A 26,307-nucleotide genomic window follows, 5' to 3' on the forward strand; every position below is an offset into this window, starting at 1 on the left:
GTCCACCTCACTGGCGTACTCCAGGACCAGGACGTGGGAGCCGGACTCTGGAACGTGCAGCGTCAGCCGCAGCTGGGCCTGTGTGCCGGACAGACAGGTGTTACCACGAGACAGGTGTTACCACGAGGACAGGTGTGATCATGACACAAGTGTTACCGTGAGACAAGTGTTACCGTGAGACAAGTGTTACCGTGAGACAAGTGTTACCGTGAGACAAGTGTTACTGTCAGTCAGGTGTTACCGTCAGTCAGGTGTAATCATGGAGGGCAAGAGTGACATAAAGAGAGTCACCCTAGTGCATGCACCCCGTACACTGCAGTCCGGTTTCTCTGCCTTGTCTAACATGCCTGAACCAAGCTGGCAAAAACCCTGTGGAACTCACCCAGGGCTGCTGGTGGGCCCTGCTGTCTGACAGGGAAACCCTGTTCCCAGTGAGGATGGAGTTCACTCTGCCTATAAACACTGCCACGGCGTGCGCCGATGCCCACCTGTCGGCCGCTGATGGAGGCCAGCTCGGGGTGGTGTACCGTGGGCCGGCGTATGTGCGTCTGTCTGTCCGCGGAGGCCGGCGGAGACATCACGCCCTGAGAGGCCAGGGCAGACGGGAACCTGTCCATCGGCATGTGCTTGTAGTGGAGACAGCTGCAGTACACACACACACACACACACACACACACACGTCAGCAGCAGGATGACATGCCCCCCAGGAATCCTGACACACTGAACCTAAATCACTCTGGTAATTATCCAGTGTTCCTACAAATAAGACAGTAGTTTCTCAAAACCATTAGTTTTGTCGTTCTTTACATTTCTTCTTAGCTCAGACCAGTGTCTGCTAGGAGGGTGTTTTCCTAGTTCAATGCTTGACAAACCAAAAACATCAACTCTGATTATCTGCTCAGATTTAGCTAAGGGCTTCTGCCTCATGATGTTAAAGTTAGTGAAGGTTTGAATGAAGTCAAATAACAACATTGATCCAGTCTGGTCTCATTTTCCCAGTCTGACATGAGTTTGATATTTATGAAAACCAAATCATTCTCCTTTTGTTTGTGAGCTATTCTGCTTAAGGCTTCATTATATTACTACATATTACAGAACTTGCCAAGCAGTCCGATTGAGCCTGCTAACCCGGCACCCCAGCCAGTCTGCCCCACCCGGGGTAGCAGGGCCCCCACCTCACACGTACCTGCCTTGTCTGGGGAGTCCAGGTAGGAGCAAGACTCTGTCACCTCCTGCTGCAGGACGGTGGCTTCGTAGTAGGCACTGGGCAGGAGCACCACGTAGTCCTAGAACAGGACATACTGGTCTTAGCTACCTTTAACCAGCCAGAATCATAGTGAAGATACTGAAGTCGCTTTTCTCCATCTCTGCGTGTTTTCTGGAGTCGTTGGTATCTTTGTATTTCTCAGCCACGTATTCATGAACACGTCAGTTACAGGATTATGGCTTCACATCACACACACTGGCGTTACAGGATGAGTCCTGACAAAAGTAGCTTCAACAAAAAAGACCACATCTCCACTCAGCTATTAAGGAAAAATAACTTCATCTAATTCACTTTTTTTTTTGTGGTCTGAAAACTTAATGAACTACTATATGTTAGATGCTTCATAAATTACATGTCTTCGCGTTTCTATATTAAGAATCCCATTATGACTGGAGTGTCATTTAGAAACATGGAGGCAGAAAGCAGGTACAGTTCATCTCTCTCCACACTAACCAGCAGCACCCCCTCCGCCTGCAGACACACCATCCATCTGCCCGGAGTCAGCGGGAAGGGCTGGGCGAAGCCCCCACCCGGCACGGCCAGCAACGCCGGGGAGCGGCTGGGTGGAAACAGCACCTCCTTACTCTCCCGCGACCCCTGCAGGCAGAAAAACACGCTCGGGTCACGTGGCGCGCTCGGGTCACGTGACACACTTGTCAGACATCACAGGCTCTCTTGGTATTTTTGCATTACGTCATATCCAGGATTTTAAAGGGAAGAAATCCTCTCACCATTCTGAAGTGTGTTTGGGATGTTTATACATGTTTATACTTCAGGAGCAATACAAAATAGCTATCAATACTACCATGCATATACAAATATAATAATGTTGCAAGTAAATATTACAGTTATGCAATTGCTCCAAATAAGTTCTTGTCTCTCAAGTACATTAAAATGGTTGTTGTATTTGTGTCTCTTTGGGTGGGGGGGGTCTCTCGGGGTGGGGGGGGGGGGGGTCTCTCAGGTTTGGCATGAATACACAGTGAGTGTATTGCCTGTATTTTGTTGAGCATTCTTCACCCGTATGGTGCTCTGCTCCATCCCACCTTTACATGGAGGTGTTTTCAGGTACGTGGAGGGTGTTTTCAGGGTACGTGGAGGTGTTTTCGTGTACATTGAGATGTTTTCAGGTACGTGGAGTTGTTTTCAGGTACATTGAGATGTTTTCAGGTACGTGGAGGTGTTTGCAGGTACGTGGAGGTGTTTCTGCTGTGCCTTCTGTGATCATGTGACTCTAGTCCTGCTTTTGACTGGGACATAAACTCCCACCCAGTTATGTCAAGATTCTGTTGTCACCAAACATATAATAACTGTCCTCAGTTATTAACAGTCCCATTTTCAGAGTTTACACTTGAGATGGTGAAATGCAATGTTGATACACACATGCTCATGCACACACACACACACACACACACACACACACACACACACACACACACACACACACACACACACACGTGCGCGCACACACACACACACACGCACACCCAAGCTTCAGTGCTCTTGGTCAGCGGAGAACACACTGTTTTTTAAGCACTGTGTGTTTAGTGATGTTCATAATGGATGAAATGTGGTTTACATGAGTGACATGTCCAGACCTATAGATACAGGCTTATGGACAGGAGAGAGAGAGAGAGAAAGAGTGATGGATAGAGAGAGAGAGAAAGAGTGAGAGAAACCAACAAACAACAAGAGGGAAATGGACTAAAAGACAAACACAGAGACATGACAGGTAAACAGAGTTAAAGACAAACACAGAGACATGACAGGTAAACAGAGTTAAAGACAAACACAGAGACATGACAGGTAAAACAGAGTTAAAGACAAACACAGAGACATGACAGGTAAACAGAGTTAAAGACAAACACAGAGACATGACAGGTAAACAGAGTTAAAGACAAACACAGAGACATGACAGGTAAACAGAGTTAAAGACAAACACAGAGACATGACAGGTAAACAGAGTTTAAAGACAAACACAGAGACATGACAGGTAAACAGAGTTAAAGACAAACACAGAGACATGACAGGTAAACAGAGTTAAAGACAAACACAGAGACATGACAGGTAAACAGAGTTAAAGACAAACACAGAGACATGACAGGTAAACAGAGTTAAAGACAAACACAGAGACATGACAGGTAAACAGAGTTAAAGACAAACACAGAGACATGACAGGTAAACAGAGTTAAAGACAAACACAGAGACATGACAGGTAAACAGAGTTATAGACAAACACAGAGACATGACAGGTAAACAGAGTTAAAGACAAACACAGAGACATGACAGGTAAACAGAGTTATAGACAAACACAGAGACATGACAGGTAAACAGAGTTAAAGACAAACACAGAGACATGACAGGTAAACAGAGTTATAGACAAACACAGAGACATGACAGGTAAACAGAGTTAAAGACAAACACAGAGACATGACAGGTAAACAGAGTTAAAGACAAACACAGAGACATGACAGGTAAACAGAGTTAAAGACAAACACAGAGACATGACAGGTAAACAGAGTTAAAGACAAACACAGAGACATGACAGGTAAACAGAGTTAAAGACAAACACAGAGACATGACAGGTAAACAGAGTTAAAGACAAACACAGAGACATGACAGGTAAACAGACTAAAAGACAAACACAGAGACATGACAGGTAAACAGAGTTATAGACAAACACAGAGACATGACAGGTAAACAGAGTTAAAGACAAACACAGAGCCATGACAGGTAAACAGACTAAAAGACAAACACAGAGACATGACAGGTAAACAGAGTTAAAGACAAACACAGAGACATGACAGGTAAACAGAGTTAAAGACAAACACAGAGACATGACAGGTAAACAGAGTTATAGACAAACACAGAGACATGACAGGTAAACAGAGTTAAAGACAAACACAGAGACATGACAGGTAAACAGAGTTATAGACAAACACAGAGACATGACAGGTAAACAGAGTTAAAGACAAACACAGAGACATGACAGGTAAACAGAGTTATAGACAAACACAGAGACATGACAGGTAAACAGAGTTAAAGACAAACACAGAGACATGACAGGTAAACAGAGTTAAAGACAAACACAGAGACATGACAGGTAAACAGAGTTAAAGACAAACACAGAGACATGACAGGTAAACAGAGTTAAAGACAAACACAGAGACATGACAGGTAAACAGAGTTAAAGACAAACACAGAGACATGACAGGTAAACAGAGTTAAAGACAAACACAGAGACATGCCAGGTAAACAGAGTTAAAGACAAACACAGAGACATGACAGGTAAACAGAGTTAAAGACAAACACAGAGACATGACAGGTAAACAGAGTTAAAGACAAACACAGAGACATGACAGGTAAACAGAGTTAAAGACAAACACAGAGACATGACAGGTAAACAGAGTTAAAGACAAACACAGAGACATGACAGGTAAACAGAGTTATAGACAAACACAGAGACATGACAGGTAAACAGAGTTAAAGACAAACACAGAGACATGACAGGTAAACAGAGTTATAGACAAACACAGAGACATGACAGGTAAACAGAGTTAAAGACAAACACAGAGACATGACAGGTAAACAGAGTTATAGACAAACACAGAGACATGACAGGTAAACAGAGTTAAAGACAAACACAGAGACATGACAGGTAAACAGAGTTAAAGACAAACACAGAGACATGACAGGTAAACAGAGTTAAAGACAAACACAGAGACATGACAGGTAAACAGAGTTAAAGACAAACACAGAGACATGACAGGTAAACAGACTAAAAGACAAACACAGAGACATGACAGGTAAACATAGTTATAGACAAACACAGAGACATGACAGGTAAACAGAGTTAAAGACAAACACAGAGACATGACAGGTAAACAGACTAAAAGACAAACACAGAGACATGACAGGTAAACAGAGTTAAAGACAAACACAGAGACATGACAGGTAAACAGAGTTAAAGACAAACACAGAGACATGACAGGTAAACAGAGTTAAAGACAAGAAGACAGACAGTGACAGAGAGAGATGGTGAAAGAGCATGACGGAGGAAGAGAGAGAGAGGGAGAGAGGGAGAGAGGGAGCCGTACCTTGGCCGGCCCGGGTTTGGGAGACGGTCACGCGGCCCATGACGGCGTCTCTGGCGGGATTAGCGTAGTGCAGGAGCATGTAGAAGAGAGAGGGGCTCTCACGGACATGCAGGTTCACACACACTTCACTCTGAAGAGAGAGAGGGGTGCACACAGCAGAGTGCACACGGCACAGTGAGGCAGCACGTGAGGCTCACTACGTTCATCACGGAGAGGCCAGACCGCACACAGCACACATTCCTATGACATGCTTCTCCAGTTAGAGAGTGTTGCCGTCTCCAGCCCTGGGGGGCAGAACCTTTGGTCCTAGAACCTGGACACGGGGACCCTGAGGTCCTAGAACCTGGACACGGGGACCCTGAGGTCCTAGAACCTGGACATGGAGACCCTGAGGTCCTAGAACCTGGACACGGGGACCCCTAGGTCCTAGAACCTGGACACGGGGACCCTGAGGTCCTAGAACCTGGACACGGGGACCCCTAGGTCCTAGAACCTGGACACAGGGACCCTGAGGTCCTAGAACCTGGACACGGGGACCCTGAGGTCCTAGAACCTGGACACGGGGACCCTGAGGTCCTTCTAGACAGTGTAGCAGAGACAAGCAGGACGCTAGAGAGGCAAGCAATGCTGCAGTAAACAAACAAACAAAAACAAGAGAAGAAGAACAGGGAATTCATGCACAGACCACACGCCCCCCCCCCCCAACCCCCCCCCCCCCCCCCCCCGTGGTCGCACTACTGATGAACGGTTAATCCAGGTAGGCAGATGTTAAAGTCATGTGAAATGCTCCTGACTGGTCTGAGCACATCATTAGTCATTGAGAGTCGGGCATCGTTAGTCAAGCTATGCATTTAACAACTGATCCAAGATCAGCTCATGCTGGCTGTACCAACTCTGACACTGGGACCAATCAAGCATTAAAGGACAAACTCATCACTGCTCAGCGCCCTGCACGCGAGCACCATGACCCTCCCTGATCCCAGCGTGTCACGAGGGTCAGCGCTCCAAAAAGGGTTCAAGAATAAAACATTCTAACACTGGGTAGAAATCTGATCCCCAGTCTAAAGCTCCTAGGAGGGATATTCCCTCACTAGTTACACTGGTTACACTGGTGAAGATTGCATTAAATCCACAATCAGTGTTCAGTAAAAAAATTAATAAATTATACACATAGAAAAATGTGAACGAGGGGGTGAGAGAATGAGACAGTGACAGGATCGTACCATGACTGTCCTGGGTCATGTGACTAGAGCCTGGGTCATGTGACTAGAGCCTGGGTCATGTGACTAGTGTGTGGGTCATGTGACTAGAGCCTGGGTCATGTGACTAGAGCCTGGGTCCACATGCGTGCACACGCATGAACCATAAGAGGATAACGAGAATAATAAAATGAATACTGTCTGTGAAGAATCTAAACCACACTGATTGCCGATTTAAACTGGTTTCATGATTCTTTCCCCCATGATTCTCTCCTCACAGCAAGGTTGTGTGTTGCTACACATATTTTCACACTGTGGTGAAGTGCAGGAACTCAAGTCTTCAAAACTAAAAGTGTGTGGGTGGAGAAGCTCTCAGAAACAACCTCGTGAAAACAAATAACATCACCAGTCACCCTGCTCATCACTTACAGTCACAACGAACTGAAAAGTCGGCTCCCGCCAGCAGCGAGAGGCGCCCGCGCACCGCCCCCTGCAGGCCAACGCTGGCGTAGCGCAACACTATGTTGAAGGGCCCGGGGAAGCCAACAGCCAGATACAAGACCGCCTCTGGCTGAGAAGAGAGAGAGTGTTAGAGTAGAAAACCCAGTCCCTCGTGTTTAAAAGAGCAACTCCTCACGACACAAACACGGCCTTAAAACACGCTCACGTTCACTCTACCAGCGCAGTGGCGTAGCCTGAAAAATCTTCTATATGCTCAAATATCAGGAAACAATAAAAACCTTCAACAAATATTACCGATTAAAAACTGCTTCTCACTCCAGATACAAAAGCCGACTTTGCATGAGAACACGTGCCCTGTAAGACCCTTAACTGCCTCATTCGTGATTAGTGGGAAAACAAGATTGTGTAGGAAAAACGCCCTCCGAACGATGAACAGAGCCAATAAGATTGTCCACCGAGGGTAACTGTTTAGCGACTGCAGAGAAGCAAGCCGAGCAGAGGAGGCCCGAGGTCTGTGTGTTCGTCGACGTCGATCACCAACCAGACGGCCCACACAGAGACAGAGAAGCTTCAGCACAAACACAGCAACCCAGTCACAATTACACAAATACACAATTACAACAAGCAGGCATGTATGTGCCCACATGTGCCTACACAAGTCACATGGGCTGTGTCCTCAAAGTGCTGCTCCTGGTGTTAGAAATATAAACTTCAAGCTCCATGTATCAGAACCCCTATATGGTGAATGTAATTAAAATATTTAAATGTGATTATAGCTTCGATTTTTGTCACTTTATGGTGATAATTAGAATTTTTGCCCACCTTTTGCATGTATTGTTCTGTGTATTTCTTTACATTTGTACTTTTCCAAGTAAGCTGATCTAGTGAAGTGGTCTGACCCCATGTGTGCGGGTGCTGTGTTTAGCTGTGTTAGGTTACCTGTGCATGTGTCAACACAGCGTAGCCCCTCCAGCTGAACTGGGGGAACTCGTGCTGGTCGTAGCCAAAGCGCACGGGTCTGGCGTTGGGCGTGATGCCGTTCTCAGCCTCAATCTTCATGTGGTGTAGGTCGGGGAGGTAGAAGTTGAGCTCAGGCCTGCACCACACACACACACACACACACACACACACACACACACAGAAGGAGGAGGGGGAGTAGGGGAGTTGACACTCCACTGGTTGAAGACTCTCACTGGTATTAAACATCACAGCGTGGCGGGACAAACATTACAATCATCACTTTGCCAGTAACATGTCTAGAAGTGACAAATGTTTTGTCAGAAGATCAACTGCACTTTGCACCCAGTCGACGATGATCAAACCACAGAGTCAGGCTGAGACGCCTGTAGTTAATGTTTGAAAATCAAGACAAAGAATGACACATTCACCACATACTCAGAGCATGTGCGGCCACGCATGTGTTTCCTACACCGGCACTGGCCTGTCACCGTCTCACAGCCACGCCCTATGGCCCCGCCCACATCACACCGGCAGCCTATCAAAGGGCAGAAGGTGATGTCATTATTAGCTTTTCTTCGGGGTAATGTCTTTACACAGGATATTGTTCACACATGCAGAGTCATTCACCAGTGCCTCATAAGAATGATATCCTCCGGGCATATTTAGAAAGAGCTGGTGAAAGATGGGACTGTAAAGGCAAGAAATTATTATTTTTAATTTGTTGAAGGTGCCACTTTGGGTGCGTTCTAAACAGAGCACCACAGAGCACAAGAAAATAGCAATCATGAATATAAAGTGACAAAATACAAAAACCGACCAAAAAATAATGCACAGGCTCCGTGTATGAATAAAAAATAAAAAACCTTCCCCACTTGTGAATGTTTTAGCTCAACAATAAAAGAGGTTGAAGGGTGTGTGTTTCTGAAGCTACTTTTCAGGGCCGTTAATCGTTGCTAATTAACGCCTTCCGAGTTCACTCACCCTGGCAACCAAAATAGTTCTTCCTCTGGAGATGGAAGTACCCGTCCTGGCACGTATCGCAGGTGTGGCCGCAGACGTTGGGCTTGCAGAAGCATTCACCGCTGTCCTGTAACAGAAGAACAGGACACCATCACGTCTGAACCTCCTGCTTCACATCAACGATCCGCTCAGACACAAGATCACAGCTCAGCTAAAAACTACCTGACCACCCGAAGATCTGGTTGTGATGAGAATGGGTTAAAGACAAAGTACGTTTGGATGAATTCAAATAGTTCATGGACAGAGATGCATTCACAGTCAGGTGTGAGGGGAGTCTAATGGATTGAGAGTGTAAAATAAGGCACAGACCTGCTGACATTCACCCACACCGCTCTGAGTTCCTTTGACATCACACATGCACTCTGAGGAGGAGGAGGAGAAGAAACACCGTCTCAAACGACCTTTTAAAGACCAAGACACAGTGTAGGAAGCTGACGAGATACCGCCCCTACGTGGCGTCTACCCCTCATGGCATAAACCAAAGCCATTTGCCTGAGCCTCAATCTGTTCTAGTTTCTCCCAGTTCCTATTAGAAGCAGAAGCATTGAACTCCAATCCGAACTACATTTGAGATCCAGTTCTGGATTTTGTAATCACCAGAGTGGCATCACAATGCAAATTCAAATGACAGCCTTTGTTGTCCAGGTACTGCAGATTAAGGCAATGACGGCAACATGGCCCATCACACTCTTGAATAAATGAACAGGGATTAGGAACTCTAGAGGTGGATTTGGACGTGAGGTCAGAGCTGGGTTCACGGTCCTGACATGAACACACCAGCATCAGTAGATGGTTCGCTAGAGAGCACGAGGCATCGGTGGGAATAATGGTGCCGAGTTTGTCTCCTCCAGAACCTCCCACCCACCGAGCTGAGCATCGTTCAGACATACAGCACTTTTATATGTAAACATAATGAGCATTGTCGCATGTTAAAGGGGGGTGGTGACACGCTTCCTGTTGCACAACCACAGCAAAAAGTACAGAGAGAGAAAGAGAAAGGGAGAGAGAAAGAGAAAAAAGAAAATCATAAACTGCGGCCAGCCTGCGGTGGACGACATGTGCAGGACAAAAGCCCTGGAAGAGCAGAGAGAGAGAGAGAGAGAGAGAGAGAGAGAGAGAGAGAGAGAGAGAGAGAGAGAGAGAGAGAGAGAGAGAGAGAGAGAGAGAGAAGGGGGCATAGGGGGCAGAGGGAGAGAGAGGGAGGGAGGAAGAGAGAAAGAAAGAGGGGGCCCTGCATCTGATGAATAGGTTCTGATTACCTGGCTGCCTGCCTTTTCAAAGCTGAAGAAAGAAACTCATCACAAAGCATCAATCCTGAAACCTCCACATCAAAGGCAGAGAGAGAGAGAGAGAGAGAGAGGACCATCAGAACCAGGACCACAGCTGTGCTTCAGGGGGCCATGAGTATAGTGTGTGTATGACTGCGTGTGCTGTGATACCCGGTATCTGTCCAGTCTAATCACAGCTAGCTGTATGTACTATACTGTATGGAGCCAGTCGAGCCAATGCAACAGAACCAGTTAGTATTTTCATCTGGATCTTTCATTCTACATTTCATACTATCAAGATTTTTCCAAGTTAACAATTTGTGGTGAGGCTTCAAATCAAATGTGTGTTAATGTTCCACACCGGTGAGGTGCAGTGTGTTCATTAAACTGCTTCATCTCAAACCCGGAGCCACACACCACTGCTCGGGCCACACCCCCACCCAAGATCTCCACCCAAAAATAATAGATTTGCTGCCACTGGTTGTAGATTATGAAAGTGGGTGGCAACTGTGTGCAGTTGGGGTGTGATGGTGAGTCTTAAAGCCACAAACCCAGAGACTTTGTGTATCACTGCTCTAAAACTGACGGACACGGCACTGTTCTAAAACCCAGTTCAGCTGACGGACACGGCACTGTTCTAAAACCCAGTTCAGCTGACGGACACGGCACTGTTCTAAAACCCAGTTCAGCTGACGGACCCAATTCACAGGCGTCATCAAGCAGTCCTGCTCATTTCAAGAGCTAGCACTGTCCAACGTGTCACGAGTGCTCGGGGTACCAGGACGTCCATTCTAAATCTTACCACATCGCCACATGCAACAGCAAAACACTCTTAATACGTCTTGAAGATCCCGAACTCAACCAGGTGATCTCAGTCGGTTCAATGAAAATGTTCAGGCCCTACTGCACGAACCACATTAGAACCACTAATTCCTGCCCTGTCCCACTCCATTAATGAGGGCCTTGTCTTCGTTGCACGTGGCCATTCAGGAAACTGGTAAACTGGTAAACTGGGCCAGGGATAAACTGGTCAGGGGCTGGAGTAGGAAGTGGAACGTACCAACGCAGCCGCGGGGGTGTTCAGGGGCCAGGTTCCAGTAGAGTGGCTTGCACAGCTCACACTGTGTTCCCTCCACGTAGGGCAGACACACACACGAGTCCTACACACAGGACCCCACAGAACAGCATTCTCATTACAACACATGCAGGTGTTTTCACAGAGAAGTACGTTATACATAAATTACATTTTCATCACTGCAGCATTGAACTAAGCACTTTTAAATATATATTTCACAAGGTGAATATCGTCTCTTAGCTTCAGTATATTAAATAAAGGTGAAAGAGTAAGATATGTTCACCACAAACACATAACAACAAACTGTTTTTAGAATTGATTTCAGGCCATTTGTTGAATACTTCTGCAACATAAATCATTAAGCTGTCAAGCAAAAGGAAAAATCTCAATGTTTTAAAACTTCACTGAGGCAAAAGGTGCCTTTATCACCCTTCAGAATCAGGGGTGTGTCTGACAGCACATAGCAGATCACTCCCTCAGCCCCACTCCCTAATGCTAAGCAAATACTGACTAGCGCCCGGGCAGATACAATTTCTCTGCCTTTGTCATACAGCTATTCAAACATCCAAAGTCTGCATCGCTGCGGAAACCAGCGACAAGCACAAGTTTCCTGATTGGACTGCCTTGATCAGCATGGTGTTGACACCACGCCCCCTCCCTGTGTACAGTGAGTCCAGACAGCCCTGCAGGGGCGGGGCTAACATTCCAGAGAGGGTTCGATTCATTTCACAACTCATCACTGGTCTCGCTCTGCGTTTCAGAGCAGTCCGGTGCAGGACAGCTGTCCAGACGTCGCCCTGTTGGCATGTCTCTCCTGTCTTTGTCTCCGTTAAAACGTGTCTAAGCAGGCTGCATCAAAGACAGCCAAGCGCCGACATACCGTTGCTGGATCTGTAAAGGTGACCTCCGACCCCGCCGGGTTACACAAGTCGCCGTGTGCTGAAAAAAAACAAAACATTTTCTAAGACAAACACACACGCGCAGAGGAGACGGTGGCGTGACCGTCCGCCTTACGGCGAGGCCGACCACAGCGTCCGCTCGGTCAGACGAGGCGCTTTCTGAGTGAACAAATCGATTTTGTGCCAGAAAAACTTGCAATCTGTCTGCACGTCCTTTTTCTCTGTCTGAAAAGAATAGCACAGATGCAACGCTGGACATGTGGCAACAAGACAGCATGAGCTCAAAGCGCGTGAGCCTTCAGCAGCCGTAGCCGCCCTGCGCTAACGGGACCCGGCCGGTACCTGAGCAGTGAGGGAAACTGAGGTGGGTTGCGATGCAGCGGTCGCAACGCTGACCCGTCACGCCGGGCCTGCAGACACACTGACCCGTCCCCGGGTCGCAGGGCGCCGCCAGGGATCCGTCTCGCGAACACAGACACGCTGGAACGACACCGGACATAACACAGTCACACCAGGACAACGGGGCGTCGGCCCACCCGGCTTCTGTCAGTCACGTGCAGTTTGAGTAGGTGTGGTGTGTCAGGCGGGTGTGGAAAGGTGGAGCGTACGGGTGCATGTGGGGTACGCGTGGTGTCCGGGGGCACAGCGGTCGCACCGAGGCCCGGCGTGGGTGGAACGGCAGTAGCAGTGACCCGCAGGGTCGCACGAGCTGTCCGCCACACCAGGCCCATCACAGCGGCACGCTGGGGAGAGAACAGAGGGTCACGTGAGCAGCAAAGACCCCAGTTGACCCTCACGCATCCAGATCGCTCCTGTTAACGTCAGAGCTCCTCATGTCACGGACACCGCTACGCAGGAGCTGCCGAGCCCCATACCCAAACGTCACGTGTGTTTTGGTGCGTGCGTGTGCGCTGGCGTGCGCCGTGTCCACGTGCGCCGTGTCCACGTGCTCACCGTGGCAGTGGGGGAAGGAGGTTCCGCCCGGACCGCAGCGGTCACAGCGATCGCCCGTCACACCGGGGCGGCACAAGCAGCGGCCGGACGGGTCGCACACCTGCGGGACGGTGCCCGCCTTCACACACACACACCCTGCAGAACCACTGGACACAACATTAGTCCCTCTTCAACCGCACGCCTTCATCATGACCATCATCATCATCACCATTATCATAATGTTTAATATAATAATAATCATCATCATCATCATCGCAGCATGTAAAAGACTGGATTGCAAAACCTTTTTTTCCCAGTACTGGTTTCAGTACAGAAAGCCCAGTTGTCAGTGCTCTACATGCGTACATGTCAGGGCGATCTGCTCACATCCAGAAACCTGCGGTTTGTACTTATATTTAGCACTGGTGAATATCACATGTTGACGAGAGAGTCGAGACCTTCTGTCAGCCTTCAACTAGCAGCGAAACACCGAGACCTTAAGAACAAAACCTCACGATATGTCAGCCACCGTGTCAACCTGGCTGTTACACACATATACACACACACATATACGTAATGTTTCTGTACGGCTGCTCGTTGGGCTTAAATCTGGGTAACTTGGTGAGCTGAGCAGGGTGCATCACGAGCAGAGCCCTACAGGGGAGTGTTAGCAGGCGCTACGGCCTTGGGCCACCGCTACAGGAAGAGACCTTGGCCCAGGCAGCTGTGTATAAGATGTACTAGTGTAGCCAAGGGGCCGTCAGCACTTCCTGCCAGAGAGCCCGGCGTTCTCACAAGAACAATGGGTGAAACGAGTCTCCTCCACGTTAGCCTGCCGTCCTCTCCGAGAGCCACCGCATCCTCCCCAAAGCTGCTCCCACGTCAGGCGCCGGGTCTGGTGTGGAGCAGAGACCAGCTCCCGCCAACGAACTCACACTCAAAACCGAATCGCTCAGAAACTGAGACCTTTACTCCAGTGATCAATTAATCGATGGTCTACCCCTGACGTCCAGTACAGGATCGGATCATTTAATTAGATTAGATATCGAATTTAAGATTAGATCAATGAACCATGGCCCAAGTATCGTGGAAGACAAAGAGAGAGAAGGAAGCGTCTGTGGGGAAACTGGGGAGATGTGTTTAGCTCCGCCCACACCTGTCAGTCTTGTTCGTGTCTCCAGTTAAGCTCCTCCTCTCTGTCAGTCATGCGTCTGTTCTTTCTTTACATGTGCTGTGTATTCCACGTCCCCTTGTTAGGATCATACGTCCCCATCATGTGTACCCGTGTGTAGTTTAGCTGGTCGTGTCGTCCGTGTATTTAAACCCTTTGTGCTGTGTTGGTTATTGTCCGTCTCTCTGAGATGGTCGTATTATGGTATGTTCATGGTCTTGGCCTTGGTGTGGTCACGTTTCTTTGGTCTTGGCTGGTTCTTTCATGTCATGTCTAGTTGGACTTTCTTTGTTTAGTTCTGTCATGTTTTTTGTCTGTTATATAATTAACTTGCATCTCTCGTCTTGTGTAGTTTTACTGATGCCAAGTCAAAGCGTTACGTGTGTTACTCGCTAAAACATATGGAGTGATCTTTGAGTGAAAAACCATTTTTAAAAAAGTACACTATTATAGACTCACGCTGACAGTGAGGTGCTCCGAACCACCCAACAGGGCACTGGGGCTCTGAGAGAGAGAGGGGCAGAGAGAGAGAGAGAGAGAGAGAGAGAGAGAGAGAGAGAGAGAGAGAGAGAGAGAGAGAGGGAGGGAGGGAGGGAGGGAGAGGCAGAGGCAGAGACAGAGAGAAGGAAGTTTGTTTAATATCTGTTATTTAATCACCGCATGCCATAAAGTTGAGGGTGAGGCCGAAGAACCAGTGACATAAATCCAAAGCAGGGATGTGAACTCAGAGAGGGATCTACTGATCTACACATTCAGATCTACTGATCTACACATTCAGATCTACTGATCTACACATTCAGATCTATTGATCTACACATTCAGATCTATTGATCTACACATTCAGATCTACTGATCTACACATTTAGATCTACTGATCTACACATTCAGATCTACTGATCTACACATTCAGATCTACTGATCTACACATTTAGATCTACTAATCTACACATTCAGATCTACTGATCTACACATTCAGATCTACTGATCTACACATTCAGATCTACTGATCTACACATTCAGATCTACTGATCTACACATTCAGATTTGAAAAATCTGTAAAAGAGGTTTTGCTACTTGCCAAAAATGTTCCCAGCTGGGGCCTCTGTGGTGATCAGCGGGACTGGAAGTGCTAAATAAAGACGTACAAACGGTCAGGTTCAAAACCCGTGTGCATCGACAGGAGAGTTGAAAGCATCAGCACAGAACGACAGTGCCATACAGGCCAGCAGATGTGGGCCAGGACTGGACCTGTCCGGTACCACCGTTACATCGGTCATTCAGTCATTTCACATACATGACTGGAATATACTGCCCCATTAGTGGAATCGTTAATCTGTTAAAGATCTTAAACCTGTCAGCCTGATGGTTTGTGTAAGTGAACGCTCTACCCAAAATGTACCCTGGCTGCTTCAGCTATTAGGACCTACCCAGTGGTTCTGAAGGGGTCCAGTTTGACCCAAGGATTCTGATCTGATTTAAAGAGCCAGTTCTGACTTGTCAGGTCTCTGTTGGCTAAGGTCTTAAGACACTGCATCATAAATCATAGATTATTACCCAATTACATGTAATTATTCACAGAAAGGCTCTCGGCTGGAGGGCTTGATTAAGGCCCACCAGCCGCTGAGCCATTACAGCAGGTTCACAACTTCCTGCTTATTTTAAAGAACGTGACCCAGTGCCTGTACCGAGTCCAGTTCCTACATCCAGGATATCCTCAATCACAGGCCTCAATCAAACTTCCTCCCTGTCTGTTTTCTTTCCTGGTGTCGTGGAGTGAGGAAACCTGAAGTGGAGGGTGTGGTACTAATTAGCCGAGGAGACGATCTACAGCAGATGTAAGGAAGGAGGACACAGTGTGTGTGGAGGTACGTGTGGTTAGAGTGTGTGTGGAGATGTGTGTGGTTAGAGTGTGTGTGGAGGTACGTGTGGTTAGAGTGTGTGTGGAGATGTGTGTGGTTAGAGTGTGTGTGGAGGTACGTGTGGTTAGAGTATGTGTGGAGGTACGTGTGGTTAGAGTGTGTGTGGAGGTACGTGTGGTTAGAGTATGTGTGGAGGTGTGTGTGGTTAGAGTGCATGTGGAGATGTGTGCGGTTAGAGTGCGTGTGGAGGTACGTGCGGTTAGAGTGTGTGTGGAGGTACGTGTGGTTAGAGTGCGTGTGGAGGTACGTGCAGTTAGAGTGTGTGTGGAGGTACGTGCAGTTAGAGTGTGTGTGGAGGTGTGTGTGGTTAGAGTGTGTGTGGAGGTGTGTGTGGTTAGAGTGTGTGTGGAGGTACGTGTGGTTAGAGTGTGTGTGGAGGTACGTGTGGTTAGAGTGTGTGTGGAGGTACGTGTGGTTAGAGTGTGTGTGAAGGTACGTGTGGTTAGAGTGTGTGTGGATGTACATGTGGTTATAGTGTGTGTGTGGTAATAGTGTGTGTGGAGGAGTGTGTGTGGAGGAGTGTGTGGTCATAGTGTGTGTGGTAATACGTACGGATGCAGTGTGGATAGTGATAGTATCCGTGGGCACAGTGGTTGCAGTTCTGGCCACTGTACTGTGGTTTACAGACACAACGTCCCGAACCCATCTCACATCCCGCCGTGGTCCTGCTGTCACACACACATGCTGCACGCACACACACACACACACACACACACACGCACACACGCATGCACACACGCATGCACACACGCATGCACACAGACATAAAAACAACTGTGAAATCAATGAACAGTTCTCAAATTCTCAGGTTAATCAACAAATCCCCTTAGTGCCCAGAAGCATTCATGTGTTTGCGGGCCGTTCCTGGGGTCAGAGGTCATCCCCTCTGTGATCAGAGACGCTCCAACCAGACAGCAGCCAGTCAGAGAATTAAAGCACTGCTAAGAATATTCCACTCAAAAGCGAGACGTTAGTTGTTTTGCACCAGCACAGGTGTATGATGAAGCTTAAATTGATATATATTGAATGTTAATTAGCCTGTGGGAAACTGTGGAATATTCTATAATATAAAAAAGTTTTAATAAAAAATATTTAAATATAAATCAACATTTTCTTTTCAGATAAAATTTGAGATTTGAAATTTGGATTTGTCCAGAACTCAAGCTTTTATTTTGAAGTCTTTCACTGCTGTCAGTGTCTGGGAATGTCTGCTAGTGCATCTACTGGCACGCCATCCTGCTTGGGCAGCTAAACACAGAGCTATTTACAGCCGCCCTGAACTCGGCGTTTAATGAGCGGTCATGCCCATGTGTTCTTCTATCGTCTGTTCCTTAACATGCCACAGCACACAATGAGCTATTAGCCCTGGACTGTTTATAGCACAGAGACACACACCAGCAGGCCCGCAAGTCTGCCGATGTTTGGACCGAGTGAAAAAACGTCCAGTGAGCACTAGAACAGTCGGCAGGCTTCTGTGTGTGTTTCTCATCACCAGAATCACACACACTAGCTGTCACGTCCAAACTTGTCCGGAAACCCCCCAAAAATGACACCTTGTGCTGGGGAATATTCCGGACGAGACACCATGCGGCCTGAGTACGTGTATGCTAATTAAATGGGAGTGGCCTTGCTTCACGCCGCCTCCCTGCAGATGATTGGCCAGGCGAGCTGGGCCGACGGAGGCGGAGCTATACGTACGCGTGCAGCCCGTGGGCGAGTCCGGAGGAACCCCGCGTGGCCTGTAGAAGCCAGGAGCACACACCTCACAGTTCACACCCGCCGTGTGGTGCTGAACACAAAAGCAGACGGCTTCAGAGAGCGTGAGGGAGCAGGAGGAGGCCAGTGTGTGTGTGTGGATGTGTGTGTGTGTGTAAGAGAGAGGTGCGGGGATGCACGACTCGTACCTGGCAGTTCAGACACACTCCTCCGCCGTCATACCTGCCGTAGATGTTCAAACTCGCTCTCCTGCTCGCCACATGGGCGTCGTAGTAACAGTCTGTGGCATGCGAGTGGCACTGGCAAGCTGTTGACGCACACACACACACACACACACACACACACACACACACGGACAGGCACACATGCACATACACACTTGTACAGGACATTCTCCAAAAATGTGACAGTGTAAGAAAGAAAGTACTTTTCCCCTCAAGAAATGTGACAGTAGTTTCCGGGACGGTGCCATTGCTACGGCGGGTAACAGGCCCGTGCCAGCCCCAGTTCCAAACCCTCTCGTCTGGCAAGTGTGTCTGACCCCACCCACCAGCCTCAGAGTGTCCTGCTTTAGTCTCTGGTCTAGTGCTGTCAGATCCTGGTCCCGCAGGACACAGGGGCCACCTCACGCCCCAGGACGCCGCCACGTGTCCACACACACACACACACACACACACACACACACACACATACATACACACACACAGCAGTGGGTCGTATTTTCACACACCGGCGGTATCACAGCACAGCATGAACACAAGCGTCAAACTCCAATCACAGAACAAGCAACAAACTGTCAGCCTGGTTCGAAAAGACAGGCGGGAGGGTCCAACAGAGGCCCGCGTGGACAGATCCTGAAAGCAGTACCGAGCCTTGTTCTGGAGACACCTGTCTGAGGGCTGCTGCAGCGATCAAACTGTTGGAAGCTGTTGAGATGCACCAGGAGAGGCAGAGTGGACCTGAGGACTCCCGCCCGCTTTGGGCCCATCACCAGCCCACACCGCCCAGGCTGAGCGATCCAGCACAGTGGATCCGATTCCAGAGAGCGAGTCTCCCGCTCAAACCCTGGGCGGTCTGAACGGCAGTGGGCAGACTCAAACGCCACAGTGTTCCTCAGGGGACGGGACGTCTGCACGAGACAGAGACATGAGGGGACGTCCTATAGCTCAGTCTGTATCCGTTCATACACTGACTAAAGGCGTTTCTCAGAAACAGAGACGAGTCTCACTCAGTCGAACACACCACGAAGCAAGGAGCTCCGCTATTGGACAGTTCTGATGTCTGAAGGCTCAAGGTTGCCAGTCGGATAATAATCCCTCTCTGCAGCTCATGCAAATTGAGGGGATAAACCAATAATCTGGCACATTTAGGATAATAAAAACCCATATAGCTCGATGGAAGATCACGACACTTACGCTCACACTCGTTGGGACTGTCTGCAGTTGCTGGGCGCCATGGTTTCTGGTGGTATCCAGGGCAACAGCGGTCACAGGATTCTCCACAGGTGTTGTGCAGACACTCACACAGACGTCTGGAGAATGAGCAAACATCTGTGATTCAGAGTGGATGAACTTGTACATGATCATGTAACTATACGATCACCTTCTGGTTTGGGCCTCCCAAAATATATACACCAAAATATCCTACAACATAATCCATCAGAACCACTACAACAGAACCCCATCCTGCTAGCACTCACAACCAGGGAACAGCCTCTTAAAACTAATGAATGAGATTATAGTTTATTATTTATCTAGACAGCAATCATTAGCAACAATCCTCAATGTCACATAAAGACAAAGAAAAAGCCACAAACACTGCACGCACATACTCACACACACACACACCCACACACAAACGCACACACCCACGCACACACATACACACCCACACACACGGGTACTCACTGTGTGCTCCTGCCTGGCACTTGTGCCCCACACACCTGGGCGTGGCCGTGACACACACACCGCCCCCCCACACTGATGTCTTTGATGCTGTAGTAATACTGCACAGAGAGAGGAGAAGCTTGAAACTATCCTCCATTAGACCAGGACGTTGTTAGTCTTGGGAGAGGAGTGTTGCGGAAAGTGGGATATTAGATGAAAAGTGGGTTATCCTTTGTGCTTAGGGACTTGTGCGTGTGTGTGTGTGTGTGTGTGTGTGTGTGTGTGTGTGTGTGTGTGTGTGTGTGTGTGTGTGTGTGTGTGTGTGTGTGTGTGTCCATGTTTCCCTCCTTGTATGAACAAAGTGTCCCCACAGTGATAGGATAACACGGTGATTTGACTGGGTGATGTGCACTGTATGTGTATTTCCCTTCAGGAGAAGGGCAAATGTTTTTAATGATTACAGAATTATGCCCTTGCTCAGACACAACAGCCCCTCAGCTCCACCGCCCCTTCTCCATCCATCAGCGCACGCCACGACAGCGGAGTAACCCTTAAAACCCCCTCCATCAGGACAGACACCTCAGACAGCCTCCATCAGGACGGCCTCCATCAGGAGAGACTACAGGGTTATGCAGGGTTGGGCTCTCAGCTACTGAGTTCCACATGTTACCAGCCACCATATCATTACCATGTTCCCACCCTGTAATGGGCCGCTGTTGACACTCTTATGTAGAGGGCACTACATCAGGTGTGCTACATCACGTGTGCTACATCACGTGCGCCACACGACGACCCGTGCGTTAGGAAAGGGCAGAGACGGCACACGGGGGCAAACGGGGCAGACAGGGCAGGAAGCACAGGAGGATGACACAGCCACGGTAAACAGAGAAATATCACCCAGACGAGAAGCACTTCACAACAGCTCTCCCACCTCTCTCTCTCTCTCTCACACACACACACACACACACACACACACACAGGACAGAGCACACAGGTGAAAAAAGGAGCAGACAAATATCAGACCAGTGTGATTGTTCCAGAGGCCCAAAATCAGTTTGAGAGCGCGAGTCACAGTTACACAATGAAATGGTCACATGACTGGTTGAACTTCCTCTAAATAGGCAGATGTTCACGGTAAGGTTGATACACGGACGGACTTTGGATGATTCAGTGGGTCTGATTCATTGTGTCCAGATTGAGGTTTTTTCCTGGAAGAGTGTTCACGCGAGCGTGTTAGGTAAGCTTGACCACGTTCCATAAGTAGCCTCCGCATGACGCCATCTCACACCCAGCACACATCAGCTGACGGGCAGCAGGATTAGCCTGGGATTAGGCTTCAACACAGCTGCAATGGGGGCATCGGGAGACAGGACTGTGTTCAGGGCCCAGCACTCGCAGTCCTGTGAGTTCTGAACAGTTCTGTGTTCAGCACTCACAGGACTGTGTTCAAAAGGGGACCTGGAATATCTAATTACCTCTCAGTTAATTACAGTAGGGTGGTGTCCCAAACCCAAACTGCTTCCTGTAACTAGGACTCATAACTGGATACATCTCTGTCTGCCCCACCGGGTCATCCTTCAGTGACACTTACGCCTTCTAGGAAACACCACAGTCATTCCCAGAGATCTATAAATGCACATGTCATTTACATTAGGCTATTAACATTATAACTAGCACAGCTAACAATTCATTTGTATTTTATTGGAAATACCACCCGATTCCATGCGGTGCATGTGAAACAGTCCATACACATTATCACTGCTTAGACACATTCATGAGAACTCGCTGACCGGACTCTCTGACGTCACCTTTCACAAAAGGCATGAAAAAACCCCACTTCAGTCGCCCAGCCGTGTCAGAGACAATAAACCAGTCATGTTCAAACTTGTAACATCATGCATGACAAGCAACGGAAATTTGCACTGGAAGGGAGCAGAGCAAACGTGATGTTGACTTACGTCATTTTCCCTCAGACATAACAAAAACATTCAAACAAATATTGAGCTTCAAGATCCTGTTCAAACAGCAAATCTGTACGATCATGCATCATACATCAAACATCATAATCATATTGTGTGCGTTTGTCTCAGTCGTTGTAGAAACCTGAATAGGAGAACTAACCCAGCAGTGGACTAGTATCAAATGAAGCCCTGGGTGCTCGTTTTAGAAATGCTCGTTTCATAGCAGGACCACAGCTAGGGTTCATCAGCGAGGAGCCGTCGGGGTTGGGGCGTGCGGACACTTACCCGGCGGGTCACTGTGGGGTCACGCTGTGTCTTGGAGATCAGGTGCCCCAGGAGGGTGTTGGTCCGTAAGAAGCGCAGGCGGATGTTGGTAGCCTTGGTGAACTCCTGCAGCGCTGGTGAGTAGGTGAAGTTCCTCGACCCTGGACGCCCGTTCACCAGTGAAACCACGACCTGCAGATATTGACAGAGAAATAGATCTCCAACTCTTTTCTCAAGACGAGGTCTACGTGCGGCAAAAACTGAAATGTGAGACGATCGATCGGAAACTTTTGAGCTTCAAGTGCTGACAGAAACTGTCATGACTCTGACAAGATGGAGACTCACCTCTCCGTTCTCCAGCGGAACGATTCGGGAGTATTCTGTAGTGCAGATCTGCTCGTCGTCTCCGAGGAGTCGCCCGTTGGCTTGCCTGCCAAACCTTTCTATGCAGTCCCGTTCTGAATCTACAGCGAAACAATGCCATGCACTTTCGGTGACAGTGCTTATGACCACATGATGATGTCGAACTCCAGGATGTATCCTTGCAATTATTCAAACCCATAACCACATGCAGCTCACTACCCAGGTTACTCTAGGGTTACACAACATTCATCAGGCAGTAATTTTAGGGTTACATCAGGGTTACTCTAGAGTCACACTAGCCAGGTTACTGTAGGGTTACACTTGCCAGTTGCTATGGTTTGATATACTGTCAGGTTTATTATGGGCAATGTAAGAATATCATAAGAAAATGCAGTATATTAAAATAATCAATTAGCATAGAGCCCTATTTCTGTTCTACTCACTATTACCCCTATGTGTAAAAACCAATGACAATGAGAACTACATTCTCAAAATTAATGGTTGATACGTGTTTTGAACATGCACAGTGTTGAGCTGAACAAACACCAGGATAAGGTCACTTCACTCCTTTAATGTTCTCTGTGCTTCCATTGATCATGTGGCTACAGGGCCTGCATCTGGCCTTATGAACTTAGCTATTCCCCCGGCTACAGGTGAAGCCTTAGTTATCACAACTACTGACTCACGTGACACAAGTGAATCCCTAATCACATGATCGGGGAGAACTCTGACACAAGTGAATCCCGGCTCATGTGATGCAGGCGAATATTGTCTGAAGAGACACGGGTGAAAATTAACTCACGTGCAAAATACTGCCAGGGTTTGAAGCTCCTCCCATGATCCACAGAATGTTCCAGAACCCAAAGATCGGGGCGTGGCGAGTTGGCAAACTTAATGATGATATACGCCACGTGGAACAACTGTAGAGTAAACAAAGGCGCGTCAGTAGGTTGCCAGGTCACGACTGCACAAATCATTCACATTTTATTGTGTTCAGCTGTTCAGGAATTCCATATCAACCAACCCTGTGTGCATGAACAATGTCCAGCTACAGGTATCTCAGACACTAGACACACCAAAAAGTGATATCAATTCAGTACAGCCTACATTTGCTACAGCAGACTTCCTCTACAGGTGTCCAGGTGTCCGCAGATGCTGAATGCTAGAATAATTTTCTTCACATTTCTCTTAAACTCCTACTACAAAGAGGTATTCTTGTACATTTTTCATTCAGTATTATTGGAAAATCCTACTTCCTGGTCCTTTGGCAGTATGACCTGTAATCTAGTAATCAGTGAAACTCCCCAGGTCTCAGACTAACTGTTTGTGATTTTGATATGGTCCTGAGAGAAATAAACCCATTTTTCCTGCCCAGGTCTCCGTGTTGTGTTCACACCTGTGCATTAAGAGAGATGGTATGTGTTGAGCTGCACAATCGTGTAGCTAAGAACATGCGTATGATCACAGTGTTGACAACGCAGACGAAGCTGAGGTGTGTGTGTGGGTGTGTGTGTGCAGGCTTCTCAACCATGCACACATTCCTGGCGTGGTGTCACATAGCAGAGGCCCACCCTGCCCCCCCTGCTCTCCACCCAACACGTTATTCTCCAGACTGTCACAGACACATCAGCCTTCCACAGTGAGGAACAGAGAAAGGTATTTAAGAAATGTGAAATTAAAGAATTCAAAGACTTCAGATATTTTTCACTTTAAATAGCTCCATTATGGCAAATCAACACTCAATGCGCATATATTAACCAACAGACGTTAACAAATAACACAAACGTCAGAAGGAATAGCTACCATTCTTTATCTGCTTGTCTCCTTGCGAGATGTTTTTGTGACAGATTTCATACCAGTAATCTGGGCACCAATTATGCAACCCCACACAAATCCTCACTTGCTTCCAAAACCCACAATACTCATTTTGATTTCAAAATGTTTCTAAAACAACACCATAAATGCTTGAAATTAGTCAATCTACCAACCAAATGAATTTCACCACATTTGTTTCATTATAGTACTGTCTTTCCTACATATGTGACATTGTCCCTTCAAAACATGACTGAGGTTTAAAAGGCTAAACTAGTATTTTCATTTGATAGGTTCTGTGACATTAAACCTTCCCCTAATGTAAACATGATTGTTCAAGAAATTTGAAGTTCCATGAATTCATTTCCAGAAACAAAATGTTTTTTTGCAATCATACGTGCACAGTGCTTGTGCCATAACATATACTGCATAAGAAATGTCTTAAACTAGCCAGTTCCTTTATTTTTTATTCAGTGTCACACACATGTGTATGATACAGTGCATACACAGACAGGGCAGTCCTGCAACGTGTTAAATATCCATCAGATCCTAACCCATTAAGAAAGTCAGGTGAAGAGCAGAGTTGTGCTGTGAACATCTCTCCTCCCAAGTGGTATCTTCTGCACCTCACAGCAGGGTCGTAAAAAGACATTAAGGTCAAACATTTGAAAGAAAGATCCTCAACAGAATCCTGGAAAAGCACACTTCTACATCCAAAGCATCAAAGCTTTATCATAAAGATTTCCTCACATCATCACCAAGTCTCTAACATGCAGTCTGTATCAAAACATCAGCAAACGCAACTACTATTCATCATAAAGATTTTGCCTATTATTCATTATAATGATCCCCCATACCTGACAGATCCCCCCAGTTTATGTTTTATTAAATTCCATTTTTAAGTTTGAACTATAAGGAAAAACACAAAAATGTAAATATTAATAGAATCATAACAAATCATAATAAGTACACCACAGTTAAACAGATCAAGGGATTTTTTTGCCATATTCTACAATAACCAAGTGTTTCTAGACCAAGTGTTACTCAATTTCACTTTGCTTCTGTCCCAGCTCCCGGGATGTCTGTATCAAGCATTCGGTGTTCTTAATTGCCTGGTTGAGGTGTGCTGAAGGCATGGTCACAGCACAGAGGCTGTCTGAACGTGACATGTTTGGCAGAAACAGACCTCCACCGCACATCCCCGTCTGGAGCAATCAATCGGCGAACAGGTCAGTCGGCCGCCTGCATCACCTCAGCAAGCTGAGCTCGCTAGCTGGTGATCAGTTACCTTCATGAATCAGAGAATACGGAGGGAACCCGATACCCGAGGGTCCACTGCCCATGCGCTCTGCTCTGGGCTCCAGTACGAGGTTATTTTGAGCATTCGTCTGTGTGTGAGCACAGGGTGAAAAAAATGCACCAGAGATGAAGAATCACCTGATGTTATTGCAGACTGAGCATCAGAGAGTTGTTGTAATTTACGGCTGGAGACGCAAAGGCAGCAGCATTAGGGCTTTAAACCAATGGGAGCAGCATTAGGGGTTAAACCAATGGGAGCAGCATTAGGGGTTAAACCAATGGGAGCAGCATTAGGGCTTTAAACCAATGGGAGCAGCATTAGGGCTTAAACCAATGGGAGCAGCATTAGGGCTTTAAACCAATGGGAGCAGCATTAGGGCTTTAAACCAATGGGAGCAGCATTAGGGGTTAAACCAATGGGAGCAGCATTAGGGGTTAAACCAATGGGAGCAGCATTAGGGGTTAAACCAATGGGAGCAGCATTAGGGGTTAAACCAATGGGAGCAGCATTAGGGCTTTAAACCAATGGGAGCAGCATTAGGGGTTAAACCAATGGGAGCAGCATTAGGGGTTAAACCAATGGGAGCAGCATTAGGGGTTAAACCAATGGGAGCAGCATTAGGGGTTAAACCAATGGGAGCAGCATTAGGGGTTAAACCAATGGGAGCAGCATTAGGGCTTAAACCAATGGGAGCAGCATTAGGGCTTAAACCAATGGGAGCAGCATTAGGGGTTA

The 26,307-nt window shown here is 47.5% G+C and overlaps 1 protein-coding gene across 1 annotated transcript in view; it reads right to left on the reverse strand.

The window, feature by feature from the left end:
* Positions 1–26,307, reverse strand: part of LOC143475028 (laminin subunit alpha-3-like) — an 81,360-nt gene that overhangs the window by 41,761 nt on the left and 13,292 nt on the right. The window contains 24 exon segments of the mRNA XM_076972736.1: positions 1–78; positions 489–646; positions 1,190–1,286; positions 1,721–1,862; positions 5,364–5,494; positions 7,965–8,121; positions 8,421–8,520; positions 8,967–9,072; positions 9,315–9,367; positions 11,334–11,433; positions 12,229–12,287; positions 12,590–12,727; positions 12,856–12,990; positions 13,202–13,336; positions 14,811–14,855; positions 15,430–15,480; positions 16,823–16,954; positions 17,969–18,059; positions 18,175–18,293; positions 19,402–19,517; positions 19,894–19,991; positions 22,119–22,289; positions 22,443–22,561; positions 23,263–23,380. Coding sequence (XP_076828851.1) covers positions 1–78; positions 489–646; positions 1,190–1,286; positions 1,721–1,862; positions 5,364–5,494; positions 7,965–8,121; positions 8,421–8,520; positions 8,967–9,072; positions 9,315–9,367; positions 11,334–11,433; positions 12,229–12,287; positions 12,590–12,727; positions 12,856–12,990; positions 13,202–13,336; positions 14,811–14,855; positions 15,430–15,480; positions 16,823–16,954; positions 17,969–18,059; positions 18,175–18,293; positions 19,402–19,517; positions 19,894–19,991; positions 22,119–22,289; positions 22,443–22,561; positions 23,263–23,380 — 2,649 coding nt within the window.

This window comes from Brachyhypopomus gauderio, chromosome 14 (assembly GCF_052324685.1).
Source record: "Brachyhypopomus gauderio isolate BG-103 chromosome 14, BGAUD_0.2, whole genome shotgun sequence".
NCBI lineage: Eukaryota > Metazoa > Chordata > Actinopteri > Gymnotiformes > Hypopomidae > Brachyhypopomus > Brachyhypopomus gauderio.